Raw genomic sequence first — 18509 nt, forward strand, 5'->3', positions numbered from 1 at the left:
ATTAAGGGAGCACTTTCTGACCTCTCTTTGGCATATCCAAATTGTCAGCATCACTACTCTTGTTCTTTGGGCCATTATTAAATAAAATAAAAGTAACTAGAACAGAAGTATTGTGATACTATGACAGTCGATATGATAGCCAAGATGGCTACTAAGTGACTAACGGGCGGGGTAGTGTAGACACTGAACAAAAGAATGATTCACATCCAGGGCATGACAGAGCAGGAAGGCCCAACATATCATCACGCTACTTAGAACAGCCCGCAATTTAAAATTTATAAATCGTTTGCTTCTGGAATTTTCTACCTAATATTTTTGGACCATGATTGAGTGTAGGTAACTGAAACTGCAGAAATGGAAACTGCTGATGGGGTGTGAGTGTGTGTGTTGGGGGGGAGCATCTGTATTGGCTCAGTTTGGAGGAGGGAGAACAGCATTAAATAATAAATAATGTATAAATGATGTAACACACTTATCCTATAAAATGTGATAAATATCAAGGAAGCTTTAAAGTAGGTTTAAGAGCAGAGAAAGAGGCAAAATTTTTTAAGTTTTCTTCCTTTTCTGAGAAGGAATCTCACAGTTAAAGCTATGAACAGGGACCAGTCCAATTTGTTTAAAAAGGTGGGGGCAGTAGTTATCTATAATGGGCCAGTGTGCCTTGGAGCTTCCCCTTTACTGGCTACATAATCCTGGGTACGTGACTTAACCTCTCCAAGTTACTGTAAGAATTAAATGACTTAATACATTTAAATCACTTGGCCCAGTGCCTGGCACATAGTAAGCCCTGAATAAACATTTGCTATTTTTAATATAATTTTAATGCATAGTGAAAAGTGAGCTACCTCAATACAACAAGTGTGAAAAACTGTAGACTTTGAAGGTTGACAGGCCTGGGTTCATCATCAGGTCAATTCCTGAAAGCGATTTGCTGAACAAACAATTCACTCAGTTATTGAGTATTTTATTTTAATTTTGGGAAATGATCCCTGTCCTGGCCCTGCTCTCTTCCCGCCTCTGACAGTGACACATCTATGGCCTTTCATGAATTGACTGCTGCAGTGAATTGAGTTTTATGTTAATAAATGAATTGGCTAGTTGGCCTGCTTTCCCTGAGTCGGAATCCCTACTTTGCTTACCTTAGCTGTGTGAACTTGGTCAAGTTAGTGAACTTCCCTGAGCCTCAATTTCCTCATCTCTAAAAAGCAGAAGTAATAATTCCGATTTCTGCAAGATATGTGTAAGGATTAGATGAAGTCAGTTGGATGAAATTGCCAAGAACAGGATAAGAACTTAGTAAAGATTTTACATGCAACAATGTTGCTTTAATGTTGTTCCTCTTTAAATATTCCCTCCTCTACACCTAATATGTATACATTGATAAATCACTGTAATACCCATTATGTTCATAGATAATGGAAGAATAAACTTTAACCTGAACCAGGATATTACCTTCTCTGTGAGGTTTTGCCAGGTAGAATAGTCTTGACATCATCCATTGTGTGGCCAAGTGTCTATCTCATCCCATGCGAAGCACTGAGATAGGCCATCCTGGGAAAACCTGGATCTGACCATGACACCTCTGTGCTTAGAATCCTTCCTCCCAAACCTTCACACCAGCTACTCTTTAGAACCAATACAGAGAACAGGTAAAGGCAGCTCTATTTTGGTAAAGAAAACACAACTCTGTTTGAAACTCCCCTTACCCCTGTAGACCTGAAACTCAACTCAGGGTTAAAATTCTTTATGTATCTCAGAGCTTTTTACTCAACATCTGGTTTGATCTTATTCTTCTCTGGTCCTCTAGCTCCTTTGCTTGCTCGCTTGTTCCCACCTCCCCATGTATACCAGGCAGTATTCTGAATTCTTTGGTTACATATATTAACTCACTCAATTAACTAATATCATCCATGTTCCCATAAGGCTTGGGAGGTTAAGTAGCTTGCCTAAGGTCACACGCAGTTAACAAGTGTCAGAGCCAGGTTTCAAAGCCGAGTAGTCTGGTGCCAGAGTCTAAGCCCTTAGCCACTGCACTATGCTCCTTCTTAACAGATATGCGTGGGAGGCTGGGAGGCTGGCTATGTGATGCTACCTTACGTCAGCTTTGCATGAATTCCTTGGGAAATTTATACATATTAATTTTTGCCATTCATTATTGTTAGACTGAAAGACTGTTTGTTACTTGGAATCCTCAAATGTAGTTTTTCCTTTTTCAAATCCAAGGTATAGAATGTGACTATGAATAATTGATAATAAACTTAATTGAGAAGAAATTTCAGGATAGATTTTTTCCCCCTGAAGTTTTCCATTCAGTCTTATAGCAACCAAAGCAATAAAAAATTCCAACTATGCATGCCCTACTCAGAGTATCCAAGAACCTACCAATAGGAGTTACCTGATTTCTTAAGGACCACACACGCGAATGGCATTTTAAGTACACGGGATATGTGTGAAACGTGAGAAGGCAGGGCGGCAGTCAGACATCTCACTGTGCCCCCTCCTCCTGTTCTGTTTGTCATAGCTTTGCTCTGCTTCCCCTTCCTGAAGATGGAAAAGATGCAGGTCGGCTTCTTTCTGCTGATTCTCGGGCAGATCCTGCTCCTCCCCACAGAGGCCAGGGAGCGGCCACCCTCCCGGTCCATCTCCAGAGGGAGACACGCTCGGACCCACCCTCAGACGGCACTCCTGGGTGAGTGATGGGGGTGCCACCTACAGAAGCAGACCAGAAGGGGTGGTTATGGGTGGACCTCCAGGCCGGAGGATGGGCATCAGTAGGAGAAACTTCCCTGTCCCTGGGTGCCCTTTTGGGTGTGCAGAGGCGGAGGGGAATCTCACTGGTAATGAGTGCATCCCGAGTCGAGGATGTGGAAGATAAAATGAAATCTCTCTTGTTTCAAAGCCTTCTTTTTAATAGAGGCCCCTGAGTGTTTTCCAATGTGCAAGGGCAAGATTTTTCATCTGAAAAGGTCCTTGTTGGACTTCTCTAGACAAGGGTGTCATGAGAATTTTTTAATGGGATTTGTCCACCTAATCTGTGTTAATAATGCTCCCCTCCATGGCAGCATGGGAAATGAGCAGGAGGGCTTGTGGACGGTAGGAGGAGTGGGCACAGAAGACAGGTGGGAACATCATGAGTTGAATTAAGATATAGGGATAGAAGATGTCAGGGAACTGTTATTCTGACATAGTGAACATGTTTTTTTCAGGGGAATTTTTTTTTCTTTCTCCAAGAGAAAGGAAAGGTCATGAAAAACACAGAATGTAGATATAAATTGTCCTAGTTGCACATATGGGCTCTGGTAAGTCTGGGATGTAGGGTCAGTGGGAGAGAATGGGTTTTGGCATAGATCTAGGTTCAAGTCGTGGCTCCAGTTCTTACCAAATGTGTACACTGAAGTAGCAGGACCTCTCTGATGTTCAATTTCCTCATCTACAAGGTGGGAATGATCTTGGGATATTTTTGTGAGGAGATAATGAGGTAATATATGTAAATTGTAGATATGCAATGAATGATAGCTTTACCATGACTATCATTCCATGAAGTCATTTTCTGAAACCACTTTACATTTATATGTTATTGACCAGCCCCTAGAACCCGACCCCCTATGAATGCCACTGAGAGAAATGGCCAGTGGCCTGGTGGTCTCAGCATCCAAAATTACAATCAGAGACCAAAGGGACCCAAAGAGCCCTGTTTTAAGAGTCAGAATTTTCATTGATGTTAATCTAAATGATGACCTCGTGATACTGGGCCTTCCATGTCTTTAGTCCCTTGAAAATCCCTGTTTCCACAGTGATGTAAACATAAGACTTCTGCAACTATGAAAAAGACTGGAGAATGTTTAGTATGCTGATTAAAGGGCTTTTAAAAACAAATTTCGAGATGATAAATGTGTATAAATGTGTGTGTGTGTGTATATATATAACTGGAAATGCCTGATTCCTAGATCACCAGCAATGATTGCATAGTTGGGTTTTTGACGGGGCTGCTTTCTGAACAAGTCAACACAGACTTAGCCAGAAAAACATATTTCTTCTCTTGGCTCAAAATCAATCTCTCTCTCTGTCTCTCTCTGTCTCTGTCTGTGTCTCTCTGTCTCTCCCTCCCCCCTCTTTCTCTCTTTCACATACACATGCACGCACATGCACACACACACGCGCGCTCAAACACATAACCTGGGCCTTGCCTAGTTGGCAGCATTCAACTCCTCCTTGGCCCTAAGATGAGGCTCTGAAGCCCTTGTCTTCTGAGGTAAGAGTTGGAAGCCAGTTTTGCCTAAGGCGTGCACTCCACATCCAGTGTTACATCCTGCTTCTCATTATGCCAGAGAACATTTCAGGGGCCAAGAGCAGGATGGAGCATGGCAACCCCCTCCCCCCATCCCAGGATGTGGCAAGTGGCCACTCCCAGACATGCTGGAGGGCTGCTTGACTTGTGCACATGAGTGAGTGAGTGAGTGAGAATCATGAAATCAGAAGGCAGGCACCACGACGTTGGTCTGGACTCTCAAGAACAGTCTGCTTTTGCCCTTACTTTGACAGGAACAAAGATGGAGGAGTCATGCTCACTGTAGTCATCGCCCTGAGTTTGGACATCTTTCTCATTATTCTTAGAATATGAGGTCTTGTGTTTTATGGGTGTTTGCTTTTCCCAGCCTTTTGTTTTCTATGTTCAGAACATTGCCCAGGCCACGTTGCGCTTTTCTGTGGCAAACCATTTTGTCTGTCAATTAGCATGATGTACTTCACTAATTACTTCTCTTAAAATATAACAGAGCATAATTATTTCTTAGTTTATTTTTGTTTGAATTTTCTGATTTAAAAAAGTTTACATTTTATGTCTAAATTTTAATATTTATGTCTAAACCACCATATCTCAGGTCAGAGTCCCAGTAACAACTTGAGCCAATTAAAAAAAAATCATGCATGTTTTTATCCACCCCTCCTATGAGTGATTGCAGGCTGCTCAGGCAGTACCCTGTGATGTGTGTCCACGGGGGCTTATCTCTTACTTCATTCATCTGAAGTTGCTGCTCTGGGCTAAACAAAGAGGTTTAAGAACAACCACCATCAAGAGGCGAATATGTAGTACAGGAAACAGACACATAAAAAAAACCCATGATTTTGGTGGTATCTGTACACAGTAGTAGAGGCATAGCTAAATTACAGCCCACTCTGCCTGCTGAGGGTCAGTATAAAGCAGCGGCTCTCAAACTTTTTGGTCTCAGGACTCTGTTGCACTAAAAAATTATTGAAGATCCCAAAAAGCTTTTGTTTATGTGGGTTAGAGTTAGATTTATCAAGGTTTACTGGATGAGAAGTAGAACTTTAAAAAATGTTAATTTATTAATTAATTGAAATAGCAAGAATAAACCCATAACTTATAACATACATAAAATATTTATATAGAAAAACCATATTTTCTAAATTTAAAATATTAGAAGAATGGCACTGTTTTATACTTTTGCAAATCTGTTTAATGTCTGGCTTAATCAAAGACAGCTGGATTCTCATTTCTCATCCATTCATCTGTCATGAAGTGTTTTGGTTGGACTACACAAAAAAAGAAAATATGGCCTCATACAGATTGTAGTCAGAAAAAGGAGAAGCATTTTAATATTTTTCATGCAATTGTGAATATCCTTATTTGATACAACATCAAAACTTGACAAATGGTAGTTTCTTAAAGGTCAGTTGCAATTGAGAATCTAAAACCCAAAGTTCATACTTTATAAACTTATGAGAGAATGAGAATATAAAAAGCAAACATTAATGTCATTATGAAAATAGTTCTGACCTCATGGACACCCCGAAGGGGTCTCAGGAACCCCTACAGGTCTCCAAAGCACACTTGGAAACAGCTGGTTTAGGAGAGCGTGCCTGGTGAAGGCTGTGACCAGGTAGAGCCATAAAGGGTGAGGGAGCAGGAGAGGACTGAGAGTGGAGTGCGCAGGTGGGATGTGGTCATGCCACTGGAACTGCCATGTCTGCAAAGTGCGCGGTCTGTGCTATAGCTGAGCCAGAGGAGGCAGGAACCATATCGTTTATGACTTCTGGGTTCTGATGAAGCGTGGCCTTCAGTCTGCAGGGGTGAGCGCCTCTGGCAGAATCTGAGCAGGCAACAGTTTGGATCACTGCTGACTCGCTCTCCACCCACTGTGCCTTCTGGACAGCCTCAGCCTTCCTGGGCTGTGGCAAAGGCCAGGAAGAGCCTGTACTCCCAGTCCACCAGGAGAATGAACAAGCACATTCTTCAGCCCAAAGTCCCTTCTACGCAACCATGCTGGCGGGTAGAGTTGGAGCAGTAGGGTGTGCTGTACCCAGAGCATAAACTCATGGAAGCTTTCAGATTTTTCCCTTCTGCACCCATCCCCCATCCTTCATCAGTGGTACACAGCCCCTCCAAAACTCCTCCCTCAGCCCCTTTCCAAGTGGCACTGACTGTAGGTCATGCTGTCCCCACTCTTAATTACTGCCTGCGTTGCTTGTGCATATTTGTCTATTATATTGCTGTCTTTATGGGGGAGTGAACCTGTCACCAGGGCAACCAGTGAAGGCATATCAGCTTTTTAAAATCTTAACCCTCCTTGCCTGAACTCCCACTGTATTCTTGACTCCCCTCAGTTCTGGAATGTACACAAACCATCTGTCTACACTTCCACTGCTGGCTCTCCCTGTTTTGTCTGTCTTTTAGGAGGTCTTGTTAATGTGTATGTTCTTTTCTAAATTTACCAATCTAATTCATTTGATTTCTACCAACCTTGAAACTTTTTCCTTTCTCTACAATAAATTACCCTTCGAGTCAATAGCACACACACAGAATTCACATTTGTGTTGTAAGAGAGCTGTTTGTGGTAATATGGCAGTAGATTTGACACTGGAGAGCTCGACTGGGGACAGAAGTCCAAGAGAAGACTCGACCTGGAGCTCCGGTGACCAGGTTCTTGTCTAATGCTGAGGGAAAGAATTTAAGGGCAAGACAAACATCAAGCAGGAACACGCAAGGTTTATGAAAACGAAAGTACACACTTGAGAGAAGTGCAGGCAAACTCAGAGAGCGAGTCTCCTAGGATGTCTGGATTATGAACTTTTGCTTTCCTTGGGGGCAGGGCCCCAAGATGTAGTACTGAGGTGGCCTCCTTGTGTCCTCCTAGTAGGTGGGGAGCTCAGTTTCCTGTTCTTTCTTATTTGGTATTTCTGGAACTGTCATGGCATCAGGTGCATGATGGGAGCCGTAGTATTTGCAGTGCAGATGAGATTACGATGAGATGGCCAAAGATGGTGTCTAAGTTGGAAAGGACTGGTTTTGGCTTATCTTTCCTTGCTGGAGTTAAAATAGAGTCAGGGCTGAACAAAGGACAAAGGAGAAATAATGGAGCCTCATCCTGGAAGGGAGGGGAGGTCCCAGGGCCTACCTCAGCAGTGGAGATTTCAAAGGAAGCTGGTCCAGTAGTGTGGTCAGGGGATGGTGGAAGCTGAAACTCCCTCTTCCTCACTCCCTTGCCCCCCACACACTGCTAGGAAAAATCCAGAGGTGTTAGGGCAGGGGATGGAGGCCACAGAATTTAGTGAAGTTTCTTTATAACAGTTAATTTACTATTTAAAAATAAAGATAATGAAGAACTCACTGTATACAGCCCCAAGTTATATTCCTAGGAAATCACAGTACAAGATGAGACACTTATTTCCACTTTTGTACACGTTGCTCATTGGATCTGACATCAAAATATGAGTAAAAATGCAGTGTGTTTCATTAAGGAGGTGAAACCACCTAAATTAGCAATGCGATTGAAAAAGTTGGCAGGCCTAAAGAATTAAGTTAAGAATGCCCTGTTTTGTATTGCCAATGGAGCTTTTCCCTTAGGTTGATAATTTTTAAAAATTTCAAGTGCTGGCTGCTAAAAAATGAATTTTCACTTCCTAAAACAACCCCCTAATTGCCATTTGTTTGCACCATCGGGGAGGGAGGAAAAGCAGATGCTAGAAGCCATCAGAGCTTCTAGTTCCTGGATAGATGACCCATTGAGGCCACCAGTCTTACATACCTTGAAGCCACTTTATCCTGGTTAGAAATTTTGCCTCCTGATAAAGCGTTCCCAGCACCCTCTTTCTTCCACCTGGAATATCATTCCTTGGCCAAGGCTTGTTATCAGTCAGGACCAAATCAAAGGCAACCTCCTTCTGTTACCCACCCTTCTGGGGCGGGGACCCAAACCAAGATCCTTCTGCCTAGTGCCGTTTACACCAATAGAAGAAAGACTTCAGTGAAGCAGAACAGAAACTCGGTTCTCTGATCAAGGAACCGAGAAAGGGTTAGCCCATGCTATAAGCGGACCTCCCCGACTGGAAGGAGCCTTCTGTACGCATGTGCTGTGGCGGAGAGCGGTGGGCCTCTTCTACGCCTGCGTGGCCAGTCTGCCCTTTCGCCCGCTGTGCCCCATCCGGGTTTTGGTTTCTGTGCCGGCGTGCTGGTCTTTGTGCTGGGTCTTCTTCATTATGTGGTAATGAATCCTTTTCCGTTCTTGTAGGCAAGCATAGCTCCATAGGTATGGGAACCGTTAGGGTCTTTTGGATACTAGCCTGGTGACACTTCCTCTCCCAGCCAGGCAGGACCCTCCCTGGACCGGCCCCACACACCGTGGGTCCTCTGGCGAAGTGTCAGCCCTGTCTGCCTTATGTTCTGAGGGGTAATAGTGACATGTACCCAGGAAGGATTCCTATTCTAGTTATTTTTGTACTCGCCTCGTTTTTACCACGACAGTAAACCCTTGAAAATAGGAGTGTTTTACATTTCTCATAGCACCTGTGGAGGGTACTCTATTTACTGAACCCCTGCTCTGAGCAGGCACATGCCAGCTCACTTATGACCCATGAAAAAAAGACAAACACTGCAAAGAGGTTATTGGTTTATCCTCAAGGTGAGACTAAGAGGTTAAGCCATTTGGCAAAGTTGTCAAGGCTTCTGCAAACCTAAAAGGAAAAGGTTCCATCCCCCATCCCCCAACCCTGCCCAGCAAGGGAAAGGGGAAAGAATGCGTGTGTTAGGAGCAGGTGTGCCTTTGAGCAAAGAAAAAGGCACCCCAGACTTCAGGCCCTGGCTTTGGTGCTGCCCACAGCAAAACCTCAGTTTGTGTTGAACTACTCATTTGGAAGACTTATTTGAATGGTTCCAGTCTTGATTTGACTTCTAATTAGCAAGTGACCCTGCTTGCAAGTCACCTTTCTTCTCCAGGCTACAGTCTATTCATCTATTAAGTACTGGAGTCAGTGATCCCTCTTATCTAGAATGTGATGCCATCACCAATTCCTCTGCCTTCCAGATGCCCCTTCTCTGGTTCCTTTGCTGGGATGGCTTTCTTTCACTCTCTCCAGGTGGAATTGCCAAGGTGGAACCATACTCTGAAAGCCAAGGAGGGAGAAGTTTTGAGACAGAAGGGGTGGGGCAGTAGGTTCAGGCCTGGAGAGGCGGTGAGGCAGTAGATAGGGCAGGGGCGTGGGGGCGGGGGGGCGGAGCTAATAGCATTATTAGGCAGGGGAGTCGGGGTGTGGGGCAGTAGGATGAGGCAAGGAGATGGGCGGGGCAGTGGGATCTAGCAGGAGATTGGGGAGAGAATAGGATTAGGCACTGGAGGGAGAGGTTAGGGGGATCAGCAAAGGGAGCAGGATAGGCTGTATGATCAGGAATGGGGAGGGGTACATGTAGGATTAGGCGGGAGTTGGGGGTGGGTCAGTAGGGTTAGTCAGAGTGTAGGGTGAGGCTGTAGGTCAGGCAGTAGAGCAGTGGTTCTCAAACTTCCTTGTGCATCTGAAGCTCTTGGAAGGCTTGTTAGAACACAGACTACTGTCCCTGGGCCCAGAGTCTCTGATTCAGTAGGTCTACTTTGGGGCATGAGAAGGTTGCCTTTCTGGAGACTTCAGTTTGAGAACCATTACAGGAGATAAATTAAGTGGGATGCGCATGGGCAGGAGGGAGAGGTTTAAGGAAGAGATGCTGTGGGGCAGGAGCCAGAAATGCATGATGAGTAACATCTGCAGGGAAAATTACAGCTGAAGAGTATAAACTAACTGTAGCTTGTGTCTGCTCCTTCTGAAACTTTGAAAATAGCTGCTAATATTTTTCTATCTAGGAGGACTTGGCACAGGTGGGCCTCCAGCCTGTACAGGGGTTAGCCTCCTATAGCACAGGGCTTAACAACCCACATTTAAAAACTGAGTATTTGGAGTGTGTCTTTACTATCAGAAGTGATGACTCTCATGGCTGCTGCTTGGCCCAGGCTGCTGTTCCTCATAAAATGCACCTCTTCATGCCTATGCTGTTTTATGTAAAAACCAATGTCTCTTCATTCCTTTTTTATAAACTCTGTGAAGTGAGTTCATCATTCTTATTTTGTGATTGATTAATACATGGAAACCCAAAAAAGCATAGTATCTGACTTCCAACAGCCACAAAGTTAAAAGCTCTCCCAGTCATTGAATAAATAACTTGATTTTTTTCTCCTACAGAGTCTTTCTCTTTTTCTTCCTCTCTTTCTCTTCCTTTTCTATAACTCTCCTTTATCTCTTCCTCTTGTTAAAAACAAGACAACAGGCCCAAATGTTAATTTAAGTCCCACATCACCAAATCGAGACTTATTTACAGTCTCAGCTTTTTGAGAAATGGACTCTTAAACCAGTCAATCGGGAATCACATGATCATCACTAGTTAGGTAATCTACCTGATAGACCCCTGCCATCCCTAAAGGAAAATGACCTTGCAATAACCAACCTGCTTTTTTGTCTAGGGTAACTCCCTCATTACTGTTTCCTTCTGCCTGTAAAAGTCTTTCATTTTACACAGCTCCTCGGAGCTCCTTCCAATCTGCTAGATGGAATGCTGCCCGATTCTAATTGATTTTTGCTCAAATAAACTTACAATTTTTAATATGCCTCAGTTTATCTTTTACACTCTTAAATCTCCTCCTTCCCTCCCTCATTTCCTTCTTAAGTTCCAGGATGTTCTTTCCTCAGCTTGCCCGTGTGTGTGGCAACTGCAGTGTGTGTGTGTGTGTGTGTGTGTGTGGGGATGGTGGTAGGGGACATCCCCCAGTGGGTGACATAGCCACTGTTTTTCTCTTTGATGACTGGTGCTCGTGGGGGGTGGGGGTGGGGGTGAGGCATATATTCTTACCCCTCCAGAGACAATCATGTCCCTGTTTTCCTTAACTGATGATGATAGTGACAACAGTGGCAATGATGGCAGCCTTTTTTTTCAAGGCTCTACTATGTGCCAGGCACTGTGCTAGGCAGTTCACACTTCACACTACATGGTATTATTCCCATTTTACACACAAATAAACTGAGGCTGAGAGATTAAATGTCTTGCTCAAAGTCATACAACTACTGAGAAGCACATCTGCCATTTCCTCTGCTCAAGCTCTTACTACGACCCTACTTCCTCTGTTTCATCCAACCAAATTGAACTCATCTTCGAGTCTTTATGGAAACATTCCTGATCTTCACAGTAGGGATTTAACACCCCAGTAATGCATTCTCACAGCAGGTGGTATGTCCGTCCCAGTATAGCACTAAGCCCAAATATTATTTGACCACTTAATTGCCTATGTTGTATAGGAGTGCTTAGTAATGTGCCAAGTACACAATAGGCACTCAACAAATACCTAGAGAAGGAGTAAAGGAACTAACAAATGAGCAAAGGAGAAAGTCTCTCGTGAGGAGCCATCAGGCTAGTGAAGATTTCAAAGCCTGGGTAGGTGAAAGATCTGAGAATATTTAGCTTGAAAAAAAATTTCTGAAGGCTATGTTATGGAGAAGTTTAGATTTGTTATTAAGACCTTAAAGAGGCAATGCAGAGCCAAACACCTGTGCTTTCAAGGAAACACATTTTTTCAATATGGAACTTCGCAGCCCCCTGATTAGCCCGGGAGAAAAACGAATTGCCTCCTCAGGTATCAGGGATGTTGAGGCCTTGGGCACAGTGGAAGATTAAATAAACCTATAATCTGCAAACCCTCACCTTCCAGGAGTCTATGGAGGTGCCTGCAGAATTAGGAAATGAACCAGAAGATAAAGACTTTCTTCCCTGTTTTTTTTTTTTTTTTTTAACTGAATATTTCCTTTCCAAGAATAATCTGCCTTAGGAGCTTTGGAAATACCATTTTTTTAAACAAGGGAGAAACAGAAATTTTAAGTGACTGGCAATATATAATTTGTTGAATCCTTGAGTTTCACTTCTGGCAATGTTAATTGAAAGAATGATTATAGATAAATTGCATTAACTTTTTTGGTTAATTCATGTAGAGCTTGCAGTCAAGGAAAATGACTAAACCTTTATTATTCATGTCTTAATAGCTATCATATAGCAGATTTTTTAAAAACTTAAGTGGAATACTTTAATTTTTTGCATTAAATTTTACCATCTTTATTAAGGTTAGTCATGCTTGATTAATATCTTTTTCCTCCTTAACAAGTTAGAATCTTTTGCAAATTTGATAAAATGGTTTCTCTTTCTCCAGGTCCCAACTGAGAATATTTTTTTTAATTTTATATTTTTTTGAAATGATTATAAAGAATAATCATCTTTCAGAAATTTGTATCTAATTACTTAAGACTATTAGATACCGAAAATACAAGGGGAGCTAGTTCAAAAAGTTGCCTGAATAATCGGCATATAAACACTTCATGTATTCTTGAGAGGAAATATTATAAAGACTTGAGTTGTATATTAGTTTGTTAGGGCTGCCATAACAAAACCACAGGCTAGGTGGCTTAAACAACAGAAATTCGCTTTCTCACTATTCCGGAGGCTAGAAGTCCAAGGTCATGGTGTTGGCAGGGTTGATTCCTTCTCCCCTTGGCTTGCAGATGGCTGCTATCGCTCTGGTCCTTGCATGGTTTTCTCTTTGTACCCGTCTGTATCCAAACTTCCTCTTCTTGTAAAGACACCAGTCATATTGGATTAGGACCCACCCTAATAACCTGATTTGACTTTTATTTTTTCTTTAAAGACCCCATCTCCAAATACAGTCACATTCTGAGGTACTACAGCTTAGGACTTCAACTTATGAATTTGGGATTGGAGGTCAGCAGCGTGGAAGACACAATTCAGCGCAGAACAAGTTGCTTTGCTCTTCACTTTCCCAGTTTGTGGAGGACACTATGGCATCTGATATGTTCCTAAATAGCCTCTTTTTGCTTTCTGGTTCACTTAATATTTCCACTTTAAGGGTGATGTAACTATTGCTGACATATGCTGGGGAAGCATGTTCAAAGTCAGCAGTGTGGTACTTATTAATTTACCATTGCATATTTCTGAATCCTTAAAGCAGGTCGGACAAATGCAGTGGGTTGGACAGACCAGCATCTGAGGGCTGAGAAGGGGAAACTAGTGAGATCAAGCCAGGGTGTGAAACCAAGTCTTAAGTTAGATTTTTTGAAAGCCAGGAATTAGGACCACTAGCTCAGAAAAGCCTTCTTTCAATCTATCCACAAGGGACTGTTTTATAGGGAAAGATGAAAGGAGGGCAATGTGTGTATTTTGGCTGCTTGGAGGACACTGGGGCCTGGAAAGGAGGAGGGAGGATAAGTTATTACAAGCTTGAGGCCAGCCAATGAGTAAGACCATCAAAGAGGAAGCTGGATGGCCAGATGTACAGAGAGCTGATACAGGAGAAGAGGCCTGGAGAGAAACAAGATGAGCACAAGCATCTGATGACTCGGGCTCAGAGCCAGGAGGGGCCTTCAGAAAGAAGGCATGATGGAATACGTGCAGTGTGGGGCATTCTGCCAGGAGAAGCCCTGGAAGGATGAGCCCCAGAGTCCTTTAAAGTCATGTCGGCCACACATTCAACTGCAGAGAAATCCCGTCCAAAGGGCGCAGGTCTGGCGGAGGCTGTGGGAGGCTGCTTTCCTTCACCAGCTCTCATTCCCCAGCCATGACGCCGGGCTTGTTCCAGTCTACTAGTCCATTCATTGAGTAAATGTGTGCTGAGAATCCCCACATTCCAAGCGCCGTGCTAGGCCGTGAAAGACAAAGAACTCTTAAATATTTGGGACTCAGGGGTGAAGTACCCAGGAACACATCTCCTCCTCCTTGAGGTCCCATTTATTCTTATGTGCCCAGATGCCCATGTCCCTGTGACTGTCCCGTGACTGTCCATCCACTGAAGGAAGCAGGCTGCTCCTCTCCTCTCTTCCAATCAAACTCGAATTTTCAACAAAATGAAGACAAATAGGAAATATTAATTCTAATACTTTATTTTTTTTATAATTTTCCTCAGCTTCATCACTCATTCATTCATTCATTCAACAAATACTCATTTAATATCTATGATGTGCAAGGCATCATTCTGGGTGCTGATGATACTAAGGGTCATGTCAGAGTCACATTTGGCTCAGGGTCACTACCTGTCTTGATTTAGGGTTTCATACAAAGTCCACATCCTCAAGTGGCATGAGTTTTTTGGGGGAAAATCTACATAGGATCAGTCAGAGAAGTCCTCAAGAGCTAGTGAAACTCACTCATAAAACCATCTGGGCTTAATGCCTTCTGTAAAGAGGGTATATTTAACAACTAATTCATTTTCTTTAAGAATCATTAATCTATTGGGGTCTTCTATTTTTTCTTGAATCTATTTTGATAATTGGTATTTTCCTTAAAAACTGCCTGTTTTGTCTGTATTTTCAAATCTGTTGGCATGCACTATAGTTCATAGCACTATGACTTATCGGGGGGCAAAGTATTGTCTTTTTAAATTTATATAAATGACATATAACATCATATTGGTTTAAGGTGTACAAAGTAATGATTTATACATGTTTATGTTGAAAAATTGATTGCCACAGTAAGTTTAGTTAACAACCATCACCATACATAGTTACAATTTTTTCTTTTGGTGAAAACTTAAAATCCACTCTTAGCAACTCTTAAATAAACAATACAGTCTTATTAACTGTATTGTATATAGTCACCATGTTGTACATTATACCCCAGGACTTCTTTATCTTCTAACTGAAAGTGTGTGCCTTTGACCACCTTCACCCATTTTGCCCACTCCCTGGGGCATGGCATTTTTTCATGCCCCTACCCAAGCCCCTATATATATATTTTTTTTAACAAAAAATACCCAATGTTTTGTTCTTATAGTTCACAAGGAGAAAATACTGAGGGAACATTTAGACCTGGGGGATGAGTACTAGGGGAACAGGGAAAGATGTCTCTAGTGACTTAGGTTTCTCTGTTAATACTTGGCACTTATAAAACACTGCAGTTTTACAGTTTAATAAAAACACCTATTGCTTGTGTTATCTCCCTATTCCTCACATAGTCCTTGAAAGGTAGATTTTATAATAATCCTCAATTACAGGTAAGAAAAATCTGATCAGAGATGTTTATTTATGCCAAATAGATGAAGCCAGGAGTCACTCCAGATCACACCATCTTAATTAGAAGAGAATTTAGAGATGTCTAGTTGAGAGGTTTTTCACCTGGGATCCATGGGCTCCCAATGAGCCTTCAATGGGTCCATAATTTGGATGGGAAAAAAAATTACATCCTTTTACACTAACCTCTAACTGCAATTTAGCATTTAGCCTTCTGTTGTGATTATAAACCACAGACCACAGGAGTAGTAGTAGTACCAACAGAGACCACAGGAATTTTCATGGAATGTTATAATTGTCAGAAATAATGCACAATAGTGTTCACACTCACTACTACTTCAGAATTACACTAGTTAGTACACATACCCCTAGATCTTGTTATTTAATTTTGTTTTAAAAGTCCTTATATTACTATATCTCCAATGTATTTCTTTTTAATATCTTGACAACTGTAGTTCAGATAACTGGCTTTCTTTCTAACTTCTTGAATTGTTTGTTTGTTTATTGTGTAATATATACATGAAATAAAATTAACCACTTTAACCATTTTAAAGTTTACAATTCAGTGGCATTAAGTACATTCACGCTGTTGTGCAACCAGTCATCAATTCCAGAACTTTTTCATCATCCTAAATAGAAGCGCTCTACATGTTGAGAAATGACTCCCCATTCCCCTTCCTCCATCCCCTAGTAACCTCTTTTCTACTTTCTGTCTCTATGAATTTGCCTATTCTAGATATCTCATTATGATATAATATTTGTTCTTTTGTGCTTGACTTTTTCTCACTTAATATTTTTAAGGTTCATCCATGTTGTAGCATGTACTCATTCTTTCTATGCCAAATAATGAAATATGATATAAATGTGTGTGTGTGTGTGTGTGTGTGTGTGTGTGTGTGTGTGTGTGTTTTGTTGTCTGTTTGTTGCTGGACACCTGGGTTTTTCACCTTTTGGCTATTGTGCATAATGCTGCTATGAACGTTGGCAAGTATCTGAGTCCCTACTTTCAACTCTTTTGGATAAATAACAAGCATTGTTGGGAGACATGGTGATTCTATGTTTAACTTTTTGAGAAACTGCCAAACGATTCCACAGCAGCCACACCATTTTACATTCCCATCAGCAGTATGTAAAGGTTCCAATTTCTCCATATCTTTACCAATACTTATTTATTTCTATTTTTCAAATAACAGCCATCCTAGTGGGTGTTGCATTTTATTTCAGGCATTTAAAAATTTTATTTTGAGACAAGGTCATGAGCATTGCCAAAATGCCATGGAAGTCCCTGGTACAAATAAAGGTTAAGAAGCTGGGATGAGGGCACCAGAGCCCAAAGGTACTGTTATTTATCTAAGGTGAAGCAATGAACGAGCAACAGCAGCTCAGGACCCAGGACCAAGCCTCCTGGTCCTCCACAGAGCCCTTTCCCCCTCTTCCCACACAGTCTGTTCTCATGTAGCCACTCCCCGCAGCCAGAAGTCAGACTGAGTCAGGGCTGGAACAAAGCCAACAACCAACCAGCCACTGAAGCTGAGGCCAGCCCTAGAAACAGATGAGACGGACGTAATCCCTGTCTGCAAACCTCTGCAATATAAAACTACCACACAACAACAGCAGCTAAACCTTTATTCACTCAACAAACACACTGAGCACCGTGTGTGAGATCAAACTCTTTGTTCACTCGGAGTGTCTGGGAGACATCCAAGGGACATTCCTTCAAGATGTTCAACTGGCAGTTTGGTTTACAGGTTGAAGTTCAGGAGGGAGAAATAACCCTGCGTATGTTTTCTTTAAATGAGGACTGATGTCCTGGACTTTGTTTCTTAATCAGGAGCTTCTAGTTCTGCAGAGGCGCAGCCGAAGGTGGCTTCCTTTTTCCTGACAGTTTCATCCTCCCAGTTCCTTACTGAGCTTCTAATTGACTGTGGCCCCTGAGCCTTTTCACACTTGTCAGCTTGGTTTTAAAAATAACAGTAGCTAACTTCTAACTAGTATGAACTTTGGGTTTCAAGTAATATAACCACCCTAAGCCCCAGTCATCCCACCTATAGAATGAGGATAATTAATAATAGTCCCACTCTGGCTATTGTGAGGATGAGGATGGAATGAGATCATGCAGAAAAAGGGCTTGACACAGAGCTTGGCACAGAGAAGGTGTTCAACAAATGCTTGTTGCTGTTATTGTTGATCTAAAATTTTATTATTAAAAAACACTCTGTACACTACAAAATGCTGTTAACAGATCCTACTCTACTGTAAGGTCTTTAAAACTAGCAATTAGGTCCTTTCATCTCTAATCTGAAGCATCCAGCACAATAGCCTCTCAGTAATGAGTACTTAGAGTGAATGAGAGATGACATATTAATATTATTAGTATCAATTTTATTTATCTATTTAAGCATCTACCAATTTAAATATAAAATAGCAGTTTTTTCTCTTCCTACCTTAAATCAGTTATTGGTCTTAGAAATGAAGCTCTATGAATTGATTACATAAGCATTTTAGAAAATACGTGTAATTAGCATGTCTAAATCTTATTTTTAAATGTCAAAAGTTATATCATCAGATTCATTCATACATGTGACATATTTTTATTGAGCAGCTACTCTGTAGTAGGCTTGGTACCAGTACTGAAATCCCCTGGTATTAGGTAGAGTGCAATTGGCTTAAGCTAACAGGGCTTTTATTAAGAGAGTTTTAAATATTTCACAAGAAATCTGGAGATCAGTCATTCCCACTTTGTGGCAGGAGCTCAGCTTTTTAATTGAGACCAGGGCTCTTTACAGCTTTTACTGTGTCACCCCAGGAGGTAGGCTGTCCCACCTTAGACTTCTGCCTTATGCTCACAATATGGCTGCTGCAACTCCAAATATCACCTCCTTTCATGGTCATGGTCAAGGCAAGAAGAGAGTAGGGATAAACTTGCAATCCTGGTTCACTCCATTTATCAGAGACCAAAATCTTTCTTGAAACTTCAGTAGACTTTCCCTCACTCCCCACTGGCCAAAACTGGGTGGCATGTCCACCCCAACTACCTAGTGTGAGAAGTAGGATAACCACGACTCACTTCATTCAGTAAGGAGTCATTTCTGGTGGGGGTTGGGGCCTGCCCTAGCAGAGCTCATGGCCAC

The 18509-nt window shown here is 42.0% G+C and overlaps 1 protein-coding gene across 4 annotated transcripts in view; it reads left to right on the forward strand.

The window, feature by feature from the left end:
* MATN2 (matrilin 2) overlaps positions 1–18509 on the forward strand; it is a 131393-nt gene that overhangs the window by 8644 nt on the left and 104240 nt on the right. For all 4 annotated transcript variants that reach the window (XM_016157847.2, XM_016157843.2, XM_016157844.2 and 1 more), the window contains one exon: positions 2522–2689. In XM_016157847.2, coding sequence (XP_016013333.2) covers positions 2548–2689 — 142 coding nt within the window. In that variant the 5' untranslated portion in view covers positions 2522–2547. The remainder of the gene's footprint in view (positions 1–2521; positions 2690–18509) is intronic.

Source organism: Rousettus aegyptiacus, unplaced genomic scaffold (assembly GCF_014176215.1).
Source record: "Rousettus aegyptiacus isolate mRouAeg1 unplaced genomic scaffold, mRouAeg1.p scaffold_m13_p_15, whole genome shotgun sequence".
Lineage (NCBI taxonomy): Eukaryota > Metazoa > Chordata > Mammalia > Chiroptera > Pteropodidae > Rousettus > Rousettus aegyptiacus.